Consider the following 16674-nt stretch of genomic DNA (forward strand, 5'->3'; position numbering starts at 1 on the left):
GATTTACCATATATATTGTTAACATATCACTGGATAAGCCCATTCACCTCTGGACTGTTGATGGCAGTGTGCTCTAACTCCAATGGAAAATATCGTTTGGTATGTTGTATGTATGTATATGTTGGGGGAGGGGCTTTCACTGTATAACATCACAAAATGTGCTTCAAATTACAATTTACAACACTGGGATTCACAGATCAAATGTTTTTTAGCTAATTTAATTTGACTCTGGTTGGCTGGTAGATCTTGTGTTGTCCCACCTGTGGAAAGGAAAAGTCCATTGTAGAACTACATTACGTGACTTTATTAATTGGTTGCTCTGTACATTTACAATATCGGGCAGTGAGATATCACGGCATCCTTCTGTTTGGTTTCGGTCTGGACAGTGCAATCATATAGAGCTAAGTTGCTTTTGGGTTAGTCATACAACAGAAATAAGTTATCAAGGTACCATTAATATACATGTTGTTCAATAATTAAATTATAATCAATAATTAAATATTTTATAATAAGTTATCAAAGCACACTTAATATACATGTTATTCAATAATTCAATTATTATTCAATAATTAATTATTCAATAATTAAATTAAATAATAGTTCAATAGAAAATAAAACATTGGTAAAGGCATATCCTAAACATAGGAAACAGGAACAGCTTAGAAGTAAACATTTGCGCAAAGTAAACAACATTGAGATGGATAAAAAAAAGAATGCAAAAATAACAATAGTTAAATAACTATAAGCAAGCCGTATCGTTGTTCCGTAATGAATATATTCCAACAAAAATGTAAATGAAATGCATTTCCGATTCTACCCACAAGGGAGTGACATTGTGGTGTTTTACCTCAGACCATGTTGAGAAGCCACAACAACACATCCTCAGTTGTTATGTTTGTAGATTGTTCTTTTTTGAAGATAATTAATCATGTTTATTTATCTATGTAGTTAAGCATTTATTCATTCCAAACGAGATATGTTCTCATTCTAATTCAATCCAACACAGTCCTGCACGCCCAGAGGGAAATAACTTGCTGAACTAGCGTCCAGAGACCATGGCGACCAGCGGACATGACGCTCCAAGGCCTTTCCCACACACGATCCGTCACAAGAGCAGGTTCTCCTTCCTTTAGCTAGGGAACCATGGGCCGGTCCTGTTTGACTTTATGAGCCGCTGTGAGCAGCAGTAGACCGGAGAGGACCTCCAGGCCGTAGGAGAGCCAGGCCAGAACTGTGGACCAACCGAAGGAGGTGCTGACCCCGACCAGACCCTCGGGTCCCAGAAGCCTCTCTGTCTCGGCCAGCGCCAGGTAAGAGTAGGTGATGTACAGGACCATCCCGCTCAGGGTCAGCAGGCCTGGAGACACACGCACACACGCGCACGCACACACATACACACACACACACACACACATGCACAAACACATGCATGTACACACACACAAACACGCACGCACAAACCCAAACACACAAACACACACACGTTAACAAACACGTACACACAAGCCGGCACGCAAACACATGTCAAGTTCGCATGCCTCAAAGTCAGTAAACTTCCCTCTGTTTCTCTCTCCCCCCTCCTTCTTCCCTTTCTCACACACAAACGCACACACAAACGCATGCACACGCCCGCGACTCTTCCGTTGCAGACACACTGCTGTTCCCAGTGATCGGGTCCAGACGACGTGAGTGTGCAAAGCTGCTAATAACACATCGCCCCCCCGGGGCCCACATGATTGGAATAATGATGACACACAGGAAATGAACAGACATGGGCACATTTACACAGTGCGCATCTGTTAAAACCACTTTAATCTTGGTACATTAATCCAGTTTTCAGGGGAATACGAACAGTGTTGGGGAATTGTGGGAGTTCATCTAATTCAGGGATGATAATTATTTGATCACTCTCAGGCCCTACAGTGCCATTAACTGAGGAAATTAGGCGAAAGCAGCGTCTGATTAGCTTTTTTTTTTATGATTCATTATTTATTTTGTTAACGGCCCACCAGGGGAGAGATACAATGTGGTTTGTTCAGAGGAGAATTGTACAAGCGCAGGCAGACAAACAGAGAGACAGGGGACGGAAGGACAGACTCACAAACCCCCCCCCCCCCCACACACACACAAACACACTTTTGAAGTGGTAAGAGTAACACAATTGCACTGCATCTTTTATTGGGTGCAGTGTATTGGATTAGTTAGCAGGGCAGTCATGAAACGCACAACAAGAGACAGCAGGCTGAAGAAGTTATTTTGAAGTCTTCTGCCCAGTCCATTTGATCTGGTTTATCCCATCAGCACCTACGACTAAACTACTTAGAGAACCACACTGAAGTCATTCTAAACCACTTGGGTTATTGGACATTCACCCTGTCTTAAACAAGGTTTGCTCGCGTATTATCTACAGCCATCAACCTCCTTTTTTAAATCTAGAATAAAATAATAATAATAGATATAGACGGGAAATTATAATAGTGTATTATCAACCATTCTGCAAACACAATGTTCTAGTGAATTGACTGAATATCTTGTTCTGAACCAGCTTTGACAAAAACAACATGACTAAACACATCGTCTCCGATGCTTTAGGGAGAAATAACCAAAAATTAACCACAAGTCCCTTGAGCTCATTAAAACAACATTCGAGCAAAGCTTACCAGGAAAGACAGCTAAATCCCTGCTACACCGCTTAATGGTCGATTGTAGGGGGGCTGACACCAAATGAGAAATATAGACAGAAAGCAATATAATACGAAAGCATTTAGCCGCTCATCATAATGATGATGTGGCGCTCAATTATCATGTTGTAACTTCCGGCGCCGGAAAGGGTGAGACATTGGGGAAAGCGTGCGCTCATAATTAACCTGTGAATAAAGCACTGTCAGACAAAGGGCTGTGCTATGAACAGTGTCTCAGTGGGGAACCAGCAGTGCTACAGGTGCATCCTTATCCCTGGGTACAAAGGGAGGCAGGAAGTAGGGCGGGGCCTACTTCAAACCCTGGGACACAAGATCTTTGTATATCAGTGACCCCCTTTACACCTGACAATATTAGAATGGTATCAATCGGTCTTCTTGTTTGACGTTGTCATGCGTCCCTGCCAGACTACTTACTGATGTGGTTTGACGGATCTGATCACGAATGTGTCCTAGCTACGTTCAAACCTGGATATTTATTTGTTTTGGCGATTGTCCGATTCCCCGAAATGCGTGTTGCTTACAAGTGTAAAGGGGGTCACTGAGCTCAGGGACTGCTGACTGATTTAAACTACAATTCCACTTGAATCTGTCACCATGTGCTGCAGATTAAAGGGGGAACGTAAAGGCTCTTGTTAGTGAATTGTCAGTGAAACACAAGGCCGTCTTTGTGAAGTGAAAAGGATGTTGGAGAAGAGACAGAGACAGAGACAGACAGACAGACAGACAGACAGACAGACAGACAGACAGACAGACAGACAGACAGACAGACAGACAGACAGACAGACATACAGACAGACAGACAGACAGACACACAGACACACATTTAAGTGTGCTGTGAAGTTGTGGCTTCTTTGGATGTGAACAAAGCCATGGATGTGAAGGAGAGACGACGCTCTGGCTTTTACTCTTCCATCAAATGAAGGCACTATTTCTACACTGCACTGTTGCTCCAGTTGTAGTGTTGGCTGAGGATTGGCGTGGCCAAGACCATAGCCAAGCCTGTAGGTGAAAAGCCAGGTGAAAAGCCAGGTGTGGGATGAGGTTAGTATGATTAATAGAGTTAATCAATAGATGGTTAGGTTTGATATTCCTCTCTCTTCCAATGAGGCTGGCTCTTGAACACGCGGTACGACTCCATTTTTTCTGAAAAGGCCTGTTGGGTATTGGGCCGTGTCATTTTGTTTAAATGGAAATCAATTTCTTTCTGTTAATCCAATAAACCTGGTCTATTTTTCCACAGTTCCAAGCGGTGTCCCTTAACATCAGCTGTACATTCTCAGACATGGCTCGTTCTTACCTTTTGACAGCACATCTCATCCAATCGATATGCACCATACCTTATTAAACCAGATTGGCTACTCAAACAAAAGGCAGTGTGGTTTGTTCCTTTAGTAGAAAACAAGCCCAGGGGACCTTGTTCAGATTTCACCCCACCGAAGAGCAATTATCATCTTAATTAGACAATTATTCAGCCGCAAGGGCGTATAATTACAGCTTTTGGAGTCCTTTCTCGTCAGCGTGCCAGTCGGAATGATTGACATCATAACACTGGGAGGGAATGGGGCATCACGTGTTTCACAGATAATCACAGGGAGGACCAGTGATTGTGAGGTCTCTCTGGATCAGAGTGCATCAGAGTGGGCCCACAGAATGGTGAGGCGCATTGAAATCAATGAACCATTTCACTCAAAAGCCTGCAGAATCGCTTTGCATGGATTTACAACCGTTCCTTACTGCCTCTAGCTCGTTCCCTCTCGGTTATCTGGTGGGGGGGGGGGGGGGGGTCCGGTGTAATGCCATCGTCTCCAAGAGACAATAATGTTGTACATTGTTTAGGGAGATATAGATAAAATAGAGATAGATAGATAGACTAAAAGCTGTATTGATGAAATGGGTTTACGAAATAAAGAGATTAAGAATATTCTGTGTTGATGCATGCAAACACTTAAGCAGTCTACAGAGAGAGGCGGCCTTCAGACGAGTTTATAGTGAATTTGCGCTGTAATGGCTGCCGAGGCAATATAACCTGATTGTTGTCCTTCCCACTGGACCCATGATATGGAGGACGGAATAACGCATCCAGCGCGACTGAGCGGGCAGAGAGAGCTCTACGCTGCCATTAGATGAAGACTGAAGGTAAAAAGGTCCTGTGTGTGCCCACTTGACACGCGGATATTATACACACACCCTTACACAAACACACACACACACACACACGCAGACACACACACAGACACACGCATACACACACACACATACATACATACATCAACGTAAGCACACATGCCAGCCCTTCCACATATATGTACTGTGGCAATGTGATTATTCAAATAATCAAACAAGACCCCTATCTGGCCGGGCGGCGATACCATGCTCCTCTGTTTTGATTGTTCATTCGAGGTCATAACAGACCAGCTTCCTGGGCTCCCATCAGCTGACTGGCCTTGCTCCTGTTGCTATACTTACCCAATATGTTCTGCTGCTGGGCCGGCCAATCAAGATCCTCATCCTGATCTTTTTTGCTCTCTGTGGAGTTTCCTTTTAAGGGTCTTTTTGAAACTTGGAACGATTGGGATGGCAGCTAGAGGCCCTTTTTCTGGGATACTATCTTACCGTTACGCTGCATTCGTTTTATTTGCTGTGCCTCATTTCCCTGCAGACCTTCTGCAAGTTGAAGAGAATCCACCTAGTTTTGCTATTTGCTATTCCTGTAATAACAGCGGCCAGCAGTGATTTCAGCTACATGGCACTGAGGAGTAGGTATAAGGATATGCCTCTTGTTTGAGAAGGCCTACAGGAAGGCTGTGTACATGGGGCTTCGATTTAAGTACCTTTCGGCTGTTAGATGGAACACTGTAGCCACTATATACTATCCTGCCCCCATATTAAAATACCCGGCCACACAATCAAACACACATTAGTTTGTGTCTTGCAGCATCTCCCCGCTAGAATATCTGAAGCGAATCCGATTGTCTTCTATAACCTTGTTTCTATTTCAACTTTAAGTTGATTAACACATCTGGAGAACAGCTGCAGGATCATGGATGTCCACACATGAAATGATCTGGGTGTGTACTGTACTGTAGACAGTAGAGGATACTGTACTGTAGACCGTAGGTGATCTTGGTGTGGGTACGGTACTGTAAACAGTAGAGGATACTGTACTGTAGACTATAGGTGATCTTGTTGTGTGTTCTGTACTGTAGACAGTGGATACTGTGCTGTAGACGGTAGAGGATACTGTACTGTAGACAGTAGAGGATACTATAATGTAGACAGTAGAGGATCTAGGTGTGTGTACTGTACTTCAGACAGTAGATACTGTACTGTAGACAGTAGAGGATACTGTACTGTAGACAGTAAAGGATCTAGGTGTGTGTACTGTACTTTAGACAGTAGATACTGTACTGTAGACAGTAGAGGATCTAGGTGTGTGTACTGTACTTTAGACAGTAGATACTGTACTGTAGACAGTAGAGGATACTGTACTGTAGACAGTAGAGGATCTAGGTGTGTGTACTGTACTTCAGACAGTAGATACTGTGCTGTAGACAGTAGAGGATACTGTACTGTAGACAGTAGAGGATACTGTGTGTGTACTGTACTGTAGACAGTAGAGGATCTTGGTGTGAGCATTACACTGTAGACAGTAGAGCAGCGGTGGCAGTGAGCGAGTCGTTTAAACTTACTGCAGGTGAAGAAGTACGTGGCGGTGCAAACGAGGAGGACCGGGCTCTGAGCCAGCGAGCTCACCAGTCCACATATCCCGCCAAACACCAGCAGGACCAGACTGAGAGGAAGCAGCACCACTATCACACTGTGCAGGTCTAAAAACACAAAGATATCCGTGACGAAGCACGCGCGCACACGCACACGCACACACACACACACACACACACACACACACACACACACACACACACACACACACACACACACACACACAGGTGTACAGTAGGGTCAAAGCGCGCGGCACGGGAGATGCAAGTGCCTCTTACATGATCATTACATGATCATTACAGCAGGACCACAAAAACAATACCGGAGTACATACAGTGGATGACTCACTGAGTATGTACAGCTCTGATTCTGTATAGATGGGGTAGTCGGCTGTGAAGCTGTACACCTTCCCTCCTGTATAGAATCATAACAATAATATGAACAATACTAATGAGACGCAAACATTGTTGGAGTGAAATAAAAACAGTGTATGGTGTAGTTAATTTATATGAGTCAACTCAAAAGCAAGAACGAATCTACCTTCGTTGCTTCTCCACAGTCCAGAGTGTGAATTCATGTCCTCAAAGCCGCTCTGGTTTAATGGAGAAATCTCTATGATGTACCAATACTCGCTTCCTATCGCAGCTGCCAGCAGAGCAAAACTCAGTAATCCGGAGATTCCCGCAGTGAGCACCAGTGATGCAAAAGTAATCCTCACGTCGTACCTGTGTATATGGGTACACATGTTGACTATAACACACCCTTAACGCGTTGTTTTTTTGCCCCGATAAATTTGGCACTGAGGAGTATCAGTATTGTCCGTTTAGTGTTCCGTTTCCGAAAATGCCTTGCCGTTCCCGATTGGTCGTTAAGGTTTAAAGATGGAACATGTATGGAATTGACCAAACTCCGATCCGAATGGCCCGAGAAAGGGAGATGGGTTGTCCTTTTATAAGGGCAGCATTTTACGCGCGCTGCAAGTTTACGCACGGCACCGACGAATGAAGTGTTGAACGGGAGGACCTCATTACTTCATGGTGCGTTAATAAAATATAAAAACGCAGGAAGATCAGAATGTTAAATGGAATATATATTCAACTACCGATATATGATACGCACTGGGATATCAATAATGAAAGTATGCGTGTATAAACCTATAATGATATTGTTGTCCCGTACACATTTCGACGCAATCATACCACTAGGCTCTCAAGACAATAAATTAGCTTTTTGAGAAAATCCCAAACTAATAATAATTTAGAATTCCTCCAAACATGACTTGGTCACTAATAGCTAGGCCTATTATCAGTATTACAATCAAAGTGAATAGTGAGGTCTTTACCCATAATGAAATCCCTGAGCAGATGTTCTTTACAGATTGACTATTATCAGAGGACCATGCACACCAGCATCCCTGTGTTTAAAGATTACAATCAGAGAGTTTGATTGGCGATTGATTCACATCGTGCAGAAGGATCACAAGAGCCTTCACGCTTGAGGAAAACAAAGGAAATGTCAGCACATAGAATCATAGAAATACAATGTGAAGCATACACAATGGATGGGTTTAATAGTAAAAACATAAAAACACAAGAAGATTGCACTGAAACCACGAAATAAAATAAAATAGATTAAACAGGTATAAAGCTCTACTCAAGAAGAGTACCCCCCCCCGCCCCATCCATTGGTTTGTCCTTCCCCTCCTATTTGTCACCGCTGGCCGACTTCATTGCAGCTCTAATCAGTTTGGCCCCCTCTTCAAATTTGCTGACGGCTTCACCAGTGACTTTGTTCTGTCATGGGGATAAAATACACACAGATCAGAAACACGATTGAGATGAACATCTAGGAGTGTGGAAAGCCAGTTTTCTATTTCTTTATTAACTCATGAGAAAATGTTGCAGCGCCACACATTTTTGCCTGTTACTGAACATTGTACTTCATAAATGCTGAACCGAAAAAGTTGTCCACCACACTTTGATGCATGTATGCCATCTTGTTACTGTTAATAATTGATGAAACGTACATTGATATATTTATCCCTCTCTTTTTCCAGTTTGAGGAACTCCTCAACGGACAGTGCCTCCACCTCCTTCTTAAGGTTGATGAAGGGACATTTCGAGGAATGGGATCTGTGCTCAGCTCTGGGGAGGAGAACAAAGACAGATAAACACCGGCATTCAGACTGGAAAGCTAAATGCTTAAGAGAAGAGAATGCATTGAACTTGAAAGGTTCAAATGGAAGCAAGACAGAATTCTCCTTGAATAATCAGAAAAAATTATCCCGATTCTGAAATAGCTCGGCAGACAAGCAACAAATTAAAACAACCCATTTTCTTGTCCAACTATTGAGTGTTGCATTGGATTAAATCAGATGCTATTTCGTAGGAAGACATCAATCAAATTAGTGTTTTTCCAGGAAATCACAACAACAAAGTACAGGACACCCGAAGTACTTACGCAGGGTCATCCTCTGGTTCCCAGCCCTCCAACTCCTTCAGACAGAAGAAACATTTGGCGACGTCGGGGCAGTTGTCTGAAGGAGTGTGGAGGAATCCGGCTCTGGCCATCTGCATGAAACAACACCGTTCAATTAACACACAACAGCAGAACGGAAGATGAAGTCAGTCCACACCGTATGTGTTACTGTTAGCCTAGCATGACCTAGAGCAGTCATAGTAATGCTTTTGGTGCTGTGGCTTCACGGTAACTAATGCTTGCCGGGACTTTGATAGCCGTGGAGTGTATGATAACACTTGTGAATCTTTTTCAAAAGGTTTGATTGCTGTAACGCTATTATTTTTCACGATCGTTATCATTAAACGTTGAACACTGGCCGTTGACATTGGATAGGCTACACCTGTAATTGAGTTTCAAAACTGTATTTTTTTTACAGATGGACTGTCATTACTTGGTAATGTGAAATTATAGAACCATCGTGTGTGTTGTATCATCTCTGAGTTGTGACGGTGGTCCGAGGCCACCGATCTCCTTGACCTCGTTAGCAAATGGTAATGCGTTAGTTTAATGTTGCTCACCTTTTCTGGGGTGCAAGCGCAACCTTCTTCGAATGGCCAACCCATGAATGTTTTCAGCCTGTTTTCTAAAAAGTACATTTTGTATTCCTCTTGGTCCATCATGATTAAAAAGCACACGGGTAGAGCAAAAGGTAAATTAAGAAGAAATGGTGCTTTGAAAATTTGGCGGATGTAAATGGAGCACTTTAATTGGTAGATGCGGCACACAAACTTCCGTGTATATTCTTGATGGGAATTGTAGTTCTAATTCTTATTGGTCCATATTCACACGCGCGGAATATTACATCCTGTGTCAACAACCGGTTTCGAAATTTCATCCAAAATGTACAGCACTGAATTGCATAATACTACATGTACTACAATTGAATATATAGAGCTCAGCAAACTTTAAAGCTTGTTTAATGCGTCCTTGTGAGTTCCTTGTCTACTTATGGAGGGAAGGTGCGCTGTGGAGACATGGGCACAGTTCGGAAATGTCCCATCTACGGCCAAAGTTACTGGTGGGACGCTTGTCTTCATCTGCGATGGTAGCGATGAGGTCAACATTTTCCATATCGAGGAGAAAAGGATTAAGGCAAGTGGATTTAACTTCCTGCCTATGATATATGTTGTTATATTTTGTCGCACTTTATTATAAAACACTTCTAAGTAAAGTGTTGTTTTTTTCCCTTTATAGACCACTCTCCAATTTCCGGGACCCATATGCTACCTGGTTCAGAGTGAAGACAAGCATTTGATATATGCAGCATGTGAAAGTGCAGTTTACTGTGTCAACATTCCCATTCTTAAATCGAGGTAGGCCATCGCTTCAAAGTTGCCACTAATCTAATACCAATTCCCAAGCAAGACCTTTGGTCGCCTCACTTTTCTGTTTTTCCTCAGCAGAATTCCCACCGGATCAGCTCCTGCTCCCAGTCTGTCAATCTCCTCTGATTGGCTGGCAGTCAGAGAGGAACGCGTGTGTTCTCTGCTCCTGGTCGGTTCCATTCTTCTGACCCTGACTCAGAAAGGTGGGCTCTGGCAGTTCACTCTGTACAAAGTGCCTGCCTCTGTGGTGTCGTCAGCCAGCGGCCACGAAAAGCTTGGGGTGCTAGAGCTTCCTGTGGTGTCACCTGGGCTGTATGAAGACGGAGACCAGAGGAGAACACCGGCCCGGAAGCCTGTGTTGAACTGTGTCCACTCCAGTGACGCTGTTCCCACCTCCTCCTCCTCATCACCCTCATCTCCATCCCACACTCTTCCAGGAGATGGCCACTTTCTCCTCGAGCCACTCCTCTTCAAGATGATTTTCGGGGTGGACGCCGCTCTCGCCAAGTCCCCCATAATCCTTTGCGGCCTGCCCGATGGCCGCCTATGCTTCTTCCCGCTGCGAGGCCTTCCGTCTCGTGTCAGAGTTCTGCACAGCCTCGAGCAGCCGATTGTCTTCATCGGATCGACCGTTGCCACGGGAACGGACCCTCCTCTCCCTCAGAGTCTGGTGGCGGTCGGCGGCCTTGGGAGGGTGGTGCTGATCCATACCGGTGGGACGGCCCCCGCGGGAACGGCCGCGGCGACGGCGTCGGGGGCGGCGGGGCACAAACCGCTGGCGTTCACAGAGGGCTGTGTCCCCGGGCCTGTGGTGTGCGGCGGCTGTGTGGAAGGGCGACGGCTGTACTACAGCACCCACTCGGACGTCCTGGTTCTCGATCTATCCGGTGGTCCTGAGCAGCAGGGAGCCACGGCCCTGAGGGGAGGGGAGGACGTGGGAGACGGGCTCCCTAGTCCAGTCAGCCTGAATGTGTGTGGAGTCGTGGCGCTGGGCAGAGCCACGCACACTGCTGCTGCTGCAGGTACGTGGGATGACAGCCAAGCTTCACTTTAAGCACAAGTTTCTCTCGCTCTCTCTCACCCACTCACTCATTCACTCACTCACTTGCTCGCTTACTGAGACTCACTCTCTTACACTTGGACATGCGCACACAGAATCCAAGAATTTTCTGTGACATTTGGCTCAGGATGGGAAAGTGGCCGGTTGGTTCATATGTAGTATGGTGGAATTGAGAGAGCTGTGAATTGACAGCTACATGGGGCCGTCGTCCAATTATAACGGCAACGATCAGTTAATGAGACATGGTGGAGGCTTAGAAGGAGACTTATCCTCTCAAGTGTGTCTTTGCACTTACTCATTGGAATGGCCTATTTTTACGATCAAAAGGCTTTAAGTTGAATTGTGTCTTTGCAGGTGCTGTGCAGTTCCTGGCCCTGTCAGCAAGAGGGAGGCTGCAGAGCATCACCGTACCTAAAGCAGCAGCAGCAGCAGCAGGAGGAGGAGAAGAAGCACAAGGCAGAGAGCTACCCAGTCTCCCCTCTTCGCAGGTGGGCCAGAGGATTAAGGACCTCCTGTCTGCCATCGGAGATGTGTGTGAGAGGTAGGTTGTGCTCATCTCTCCACCTGACTTAATGGCCCTTGCATTATGACTCAAATACCTGTTGTTTCAAATTAAGATTTTTTTTATTATGGAACCAAATGGAATTTTGACATTGACAAAATAAATTTCTAATAGCTTTGTGTACACAAAAATATTGAATTCGGGTAGTTTAAGAATCCCATTATGGTGTCCCAATAAATATAATCGGCTATATGCCATTGTGTTGTTAATGATCTCTTGAAAAGCTCTGTTACTTCATGTATAATCCTGTTAATGTTATAATAATGAGTGCTTGTGGCCAATGTGCCATCTTCATTGAGCTGATGGTACTTTGGCTTTGCCATTTTTCTCTTAGAGCCACAGTGTTAAAAGCGAGCATCCATTCCAAGACAGAGGTCCTGAGGCAGCTCAATCAGGTGCTTCACATCAGTGGCCTGCTGCTATCCGACCACAACAAAGAAGACCATCTCCCTGTGCAGAAGCGACCGATCCGATGTCAAACACTCTCTCAGTGGAGCCGGGTCCTGCAGAGAGACACTTTAAACCTCACCTGCGTTCTCCAAAACACGAGCCCTTATGTGTTGGAGCAGGGCTGGACGTTCTGTGTCACCCTTCACCCCCTCTCCCATCCGCTCGGTGAGGCTGGAGAAGGGTCTTCTAGAACATTGTCATTCCCCATCCTAGATCTCCGGCCAGGGGGAGAGTTTGAAGTGTCGTTGCCCTTGGCAACAGCCGGCGACACGTCTTTCCCCGTGACTGTCCGCTGCTCGCTGGTGTTCATGTTGGCCCGTCTCCTGGCGGAGGAGAAGCCCGCCGCTCTGCGGGCCGGCGGACGCCCCGACCCCAGCCTCCCAGGGCTGGGCGGCGGCTGCTTCAGTCTACCCGTGGACACTCTGACCGTGGATTGGTTGGACGCTCTCCGCGTGTGCAAACCGGGAGACGGGAATAAAGATGGCGGCTTCCCGCCCACGGAGGGGGCGTCCGTGGACCCCCTGCAAGCGTTTCTGGACGTCCGCGAGGTCGTGGGTCGCGGCAGGAGCGGGGACACGGGGGCCGCCCTAAGGTCCAAGGCCGGGGGGGGGCACTCGGCCTGCGTCAGGGTGTCCCAGCAGTCACTGAGCGCCGCGCTGGAGTGGGCAGCCGCTGGTGCAGCCCCGAGGGGGTCAGAGGTCGCTCCGAGCCTCTCCTCCGCTGTGCTGGACTGGCTGCTGCCGTCCTCTGGACCCGGGGGAGGGGGGACGTCGACGCGGGCGGGAGACGACGCGGTGGTCAGCGCTCGGTGTCCGGGCGGGCGTCCGGTCAGATTGACCGCTAAGGAGGTGTGTGTGTGTGTGTGTGTGTGTGTGTGTGTGTGTGTGTGTGTGTGTGTGTGTGTGTGTGTGTGTGTGTGTGTGTGTGTGTGTGTGTGTGTGTGTGTGTGTGTGTGTGTGTGTGTGTGTTACCTCAGAATCCCGTTTGGACACTTTAATATTAACCTTTGTCATTTAGCAGAGAGTCTTATCCAATGCCCCTTACAGTGATTTATCTTTGGGAACCTGTCACCTTTCGGCTAGGATTATAACAGCCAAGTCCATGGGGAGCAATGGGTGGAAAAGTCTCTTATTAGGTATAATGTACTGTAATATAATAATGTTAATATAATACTAAAACACTGTGCGAGAGGGCGAGCCTGCCTTTGGGGACCTGGGGAGTATACCGATGTTGTAATTAAGACCCAGTGCTTTAGTGAGGCGAGGTGACTGAAGGAAGCTTTATAGGCAGTCGGTTGCTAGTAAAGGAGAAGCCGTGTGGATTAGTCAGTCTTAACACTCTCCCACTGCATTCATGATCCCTGACGGACTGCATTTGAGCAGGTCAGCTCACTGAAGCATCGGCTTGGATTATTCCATTGTACTATGTACATGTTGTTGAGATCGTCCTTAGTACCTTAGTGTATTCCATTGAGCTGGAAGCCCATGACTAACCCTAACCCTATACCTACATCGTAATATATCCATGTCAATGTTTACCCCTGTTTCAGTCCTCTTTTTCTCATGTAAAGTCAATAGCTTCATCCCACACCGAAGGGTAAAACCGTCAACTCTCAATCCATATTGAGAACCGTGTGAAAAGGATTAGAATAAATGCCACTTGCTTTTTTTGTCAGTCGAAGATTAAATTGATCACGGCTGCGTCGAGGCTTCTCTCTGCATGAAGGTGAAACGAGGTGCGTGTAATCCATCACGTTCCGACAGTGGTAGTGAAGCCCCACCCCCTGGGGTTCGTGCGTCTGCCCTGGGTTCTCCAGGTCACTGTCGGGGAGCAGGGCGTCGAGACGGGTGGTGGAGGTCTAAAGACGGTGGAGATCTGGGTGGAGAGCCCCTCCATGGCCGCTGTGGGTGGACTACACCACGCTGTGCTGGGCCGTGTGCAGGTCAATGCCCACTCATGTGTAGAATATATTGTGCACACTTAAGACGTTCACACTCAGACGGTCACACTTGTGCGTACACACTCGTAGGTACATACTTGGACGCTCACACTCGGACGTTGAACCTTGTGTGTACACATTTCTGAGTTCACACTCGTGCATGCACACTAGTACGTTCACATTCGTGCGCACACACTCGTACGTTTACACACGTGCACAGAAGTGAGGAGTAAAGCTCCTTTCTCCGGAATGGATATCTGATTAATATGCTTGCAAGTTATGTAATGGTTGCCACCTTATAATACACAAGGGTCGTCTCGAATGACTTACCTGGTTAAATCAAGACTCTCGAATCTGGAATGCATTCAAAACCCAAATAGCACAGCTGATTCTACACAGTAGTATCCCAGAATGTTCCCTCAATGCTTTCCTCTGCTTCTCTCTGACCTGATAGACCCTGCTGCAGAGGGCTCCTGAGAACCGGGCTTCTGCCGGGGGGATTCAGTCTGCGGTTCTTCGACAGGCCATTCAGAAGGCTGAGGTAGGACCCTCAACATGGGTGATGGTTCTAATCTGTTAAACTGGTGTCGCCATCGCTGGTCATTAGAACATGCCCCCAACAACATCCCCTTGATTTCCTGTTCCTCTACCCACTACCTGTCGCAGGCTGTGCTGCAGCGTATCCAAGAGTCCCGGGTGCCAGAGGGTTCTGGTGGTGACTTTACAAGAGAGAAGATGAACCAGTCTCTCCTTAGCATCTACCGCGAGCTCAGAGACAACCCGCTCCTCATTGTCTGACTGTATAGGCACAAAAGCTCTGCGACACTGGACCTGACTCTGTGTCGCCTCCCTGTGTTCTTATCGGTGTATAGAAACCTGTACATATTGATGGAGGAGGAAAGTACATTTCATCATCATCATCATATTTTCACAAAATGAACTGTCTATGAAATACATTTTTTTTTGTATTTCATGTTTTTTATGTAGGTCTCAAGCGTTCTAAAACACAACGGAATCTAAAATATGATTTCAATACCATTTATAGCATTTAACAATAAAAGATTGAATATCAACACTTAAAAATTGTTTCTGCACTACCGTTCCAAAATAAAATAAAACACTAAATGACAAGAATAGATCCAGAAAACGTATGCAGCAGGCGTGAAGGTGAGCCCTGTTCTGCATATCTATATGAATCTGTCACTATGGCTACAGTCCAAGACATAACCATAACCCAGCTCGGAGGGGAGTATGTCCTGGAAACGCACACACTCCTGCTGACAGGGGTGTCCTCTGTCAGCGCTGCCACACCAATGACACGAAACAGCCTGATATGTGACCTGAAACACAGCGGAATGGAGCTGACCTTTCAAAAGCAATCCACTTCCTCAGTCAATCGGTGGAACCGCAATCATTTGCTTTTGTCTGCTTCCACTGTTTCATGTACTAACCCACTAAGGCTTGCAGGGGGTTTCAGAGATCCTCTATAAAGTACTTATTTTCCATGTCGATTGATTATTATTCATGCAAAAGGATGGAGTTATCAGAGGGGCACACAAACATACTGAGTTTTCCCTCATGAGAGATAGTGAGATACAGGAGCTAAGTGAATTCGGGCTTATTGTGTCGGTCAATCAGTAAGAATTATTGACCAATGTCAATATTACAACATTTCAAGAATGAATATCAGAATATGTAGAAATATTGCGTTAGCAAGGGTGCACACTTTCAACACCACCTCTCTTCATTTAGGTCCATGTTGGAGTAAAGTCAATTCCCCAACTAATGAGCCCATTTAGGGAGAGTGTTCTAGTCCCAGACGAAACGTTCTGAGGTCAATCCCCGATGCCCGCAGTCAACTTGTAAACATCCCTAGAGAAACGCCTCACCCTGCTCGTGGATGTCCTGTATCTAAAACACTTCAGTGGAAGAAGAGTCTGCTAAATGACTAAATAGTCAAGAGAGTTCTCTGTAATGGGATCCCACACTTTAATGCTAACCCCCCCCCCCCTAAACAACACCATACATGTATGTAGATGATTTATTACGTGGACACTTGGATGGATCAGGATTTTTATCATCGGTGGGGCGTAAGCTCAGGACCTTTTCAAATGACCCTTTTAAACACTGCTCTGCCTTTTAGGCCCCGTCCACACGAAGCCGAAACGGGCGAAACCGTTACGGTTTCGATCTATCCGGTTTCGAAGTATCTCCGTAAAGACGAAGCCAAGCGAAACCGGGTAGACCTGTATAAACGCTGTAGTACACAAGCCAGGCCCATAAGGGGCGCTGCTTCTGCTACAGAAATCCAGAAGGAAAATAAATAAGAAAAGAGGCGAGCATGCGCATAAAGGGTGAGACTCCGCGGGCTTAACAGTCATTGGCTAGAGGATCGA

The 16674-nt window shown here is 46.0% G+C and overlaps 3 protein-coding genes across 4 annotated transcripts; 1 reads left to right on the forward strand and 2 right to left on the reverse strand.

The window, feature by feature from the left end:
- Positions 1–628: 628 nt before the first annotated feature.
- On the reverse strand, positions 629–7324 carry tmem235b (transmembrane protein 235b). Its single transcript, XM_056576551.1, has 4 exons — positions 6963–7324; positions 6771–6836; positions 6392–6529; positions 629–1357 (listed from the first exon to the last, which is right to left on the reverse strand). Exons 1-4 carry the CDS (start codon positions 7165–7167, stop codon positions 1134–1136), a joined length of 633 nt encoding a protein of 210 aa, XP_056432526.1. The 5' UTR covers positions 7168–7324; the 3' UTR covers positions 629–1133.
- A 607-nt stretch (positions 7325–7931) lies between these two features.
- On the reverse strand, positions 7932–9643 carry birc5a (baculoviral IAP repeat containing 5a). Its single transcript, XM_056576560.1, has 4 exons — positions 9461–9643; positions 8883–8992; positions 8449–8566; positions 7932–8215 (listed from the first exon to the last, which is right to left on the reverse strand). The coding sequence occupies exons 1-4, from the start codon at positions 9560–9562 to the stop codon at positions 8126–8128; spliced, it is 420 nt and encodes a 139-aa protein (XP_056432535.1). The 5' UTR covers positions 9563–9643; the 3' UTR covers positions 7932–8125.
- On the forward strand, positions 9406–16005 carry faap100 (FA core complex associated protein 100). Of its 2 annotated transcripts, none has more exons than XM_056576540.1 (8): positions 9406–10034; positions 10137–10255; positions 10343–11289; positions 11682–11868; positions 12224–13187; positions 14156–14281; positions 14733–14819; positions 14945–16005. In XM_056576540.1, the coding sequence occupies exons 1-8, from the start codon at positions 9891–9893 to the stop codon at positions 15074–15076; spliced, it is 2706 nt and encodes a 901-aa protein (XP_056432515.1). In that variant the 5' UTR covers positions 9406–9890; the 3' UTR covers positions 15077–16005. The 2 variants fall into 2 exon arrangements, with proteins under 2 accessions (XP_056432515.1, XP_056432516.1); XM_056576541.1 differs by having other exon boundaries at positions 10346–11289.
- Positions 16006–16674: the final 669 nt, after the last annotated feature.

Source organism: Gadus chalcogrammus, chromosome 18 (genome assembly GCF_026213295.1).
Source record: "Gadus chalcogrammus isolate NIFS_2021 chromosome 18, NIFS_Gcha_1.0, whole genome shotgun sequence".
Taxonomy (NCBI): domain Eukaryota; kingdom Metazoa; phylum Chordata; class Actinopteri; order Gadiformes; family Gadidae; genus Gadus; species Gadus chalcogrammus.

Coding starts and splice junctions, on each gene's coding strand:
- tmem235b (XM_056576551.1), bottom strand. CDS start 7,167: ATGTGTACCCATATACACAGGTACGACGTGAGGATTACTTTTGCATCA. Junction 6,837..6,962: donor ACTGTGGAGAAGCAACGAAG/GTAGATTCGTTC, acceptor GATTCTATACAG/GAGGGAAGGTGTACAGCTTC. Junction 6,530..6,770: donor ATCAGAGCTGTACATACTCA/GTGAGTCATCCA, acceptor TTGTGTTTTTAG/ACCTGCACAGTGTGATAGTG.
- birc5a (XM_056576560.1), bottom strand. CDS start 9,562: ATGATGGACCAAGAGGAATACAAAATGTACTTTTTAGAAAACAGGCTG. Junction 8,993..9,460: donor GCGCTTGCACCCCAGAAAAG/GTGAGCAACATT, acceptor TGTTTCATGCAG/ATGGCCAGAGCCGGATTCCT. Junction 8,567..8,882: donor GAACCAGAGGATGACCCTGC/GTAAGTACTTCG, acceptor TCTCCTCCCCAG/AGCTGAGCACAGATCCCATT.
- faap100 (XM_056576540.1), top strand. CDS start 9,891: ATGGAGGGAAGGTGCGCTGTGGAGACATGGGCACAGTTCGGAAATGTC. Junction 13,188..14,155: donor TCAGATTGACCGCTAAGGAG/GTGTGTGTGTGT, acceptor TGGGTTCTCCAG/GTCACTGTCGGGGAGCAGGG. Junction 14,282..14,732: donor CTGTGCTGGGCCGTGTGCAG/GTCAATGCCCAC, acceptor CTGACCTGATAG/ACCCTGCTGCAGAGGGCTCC.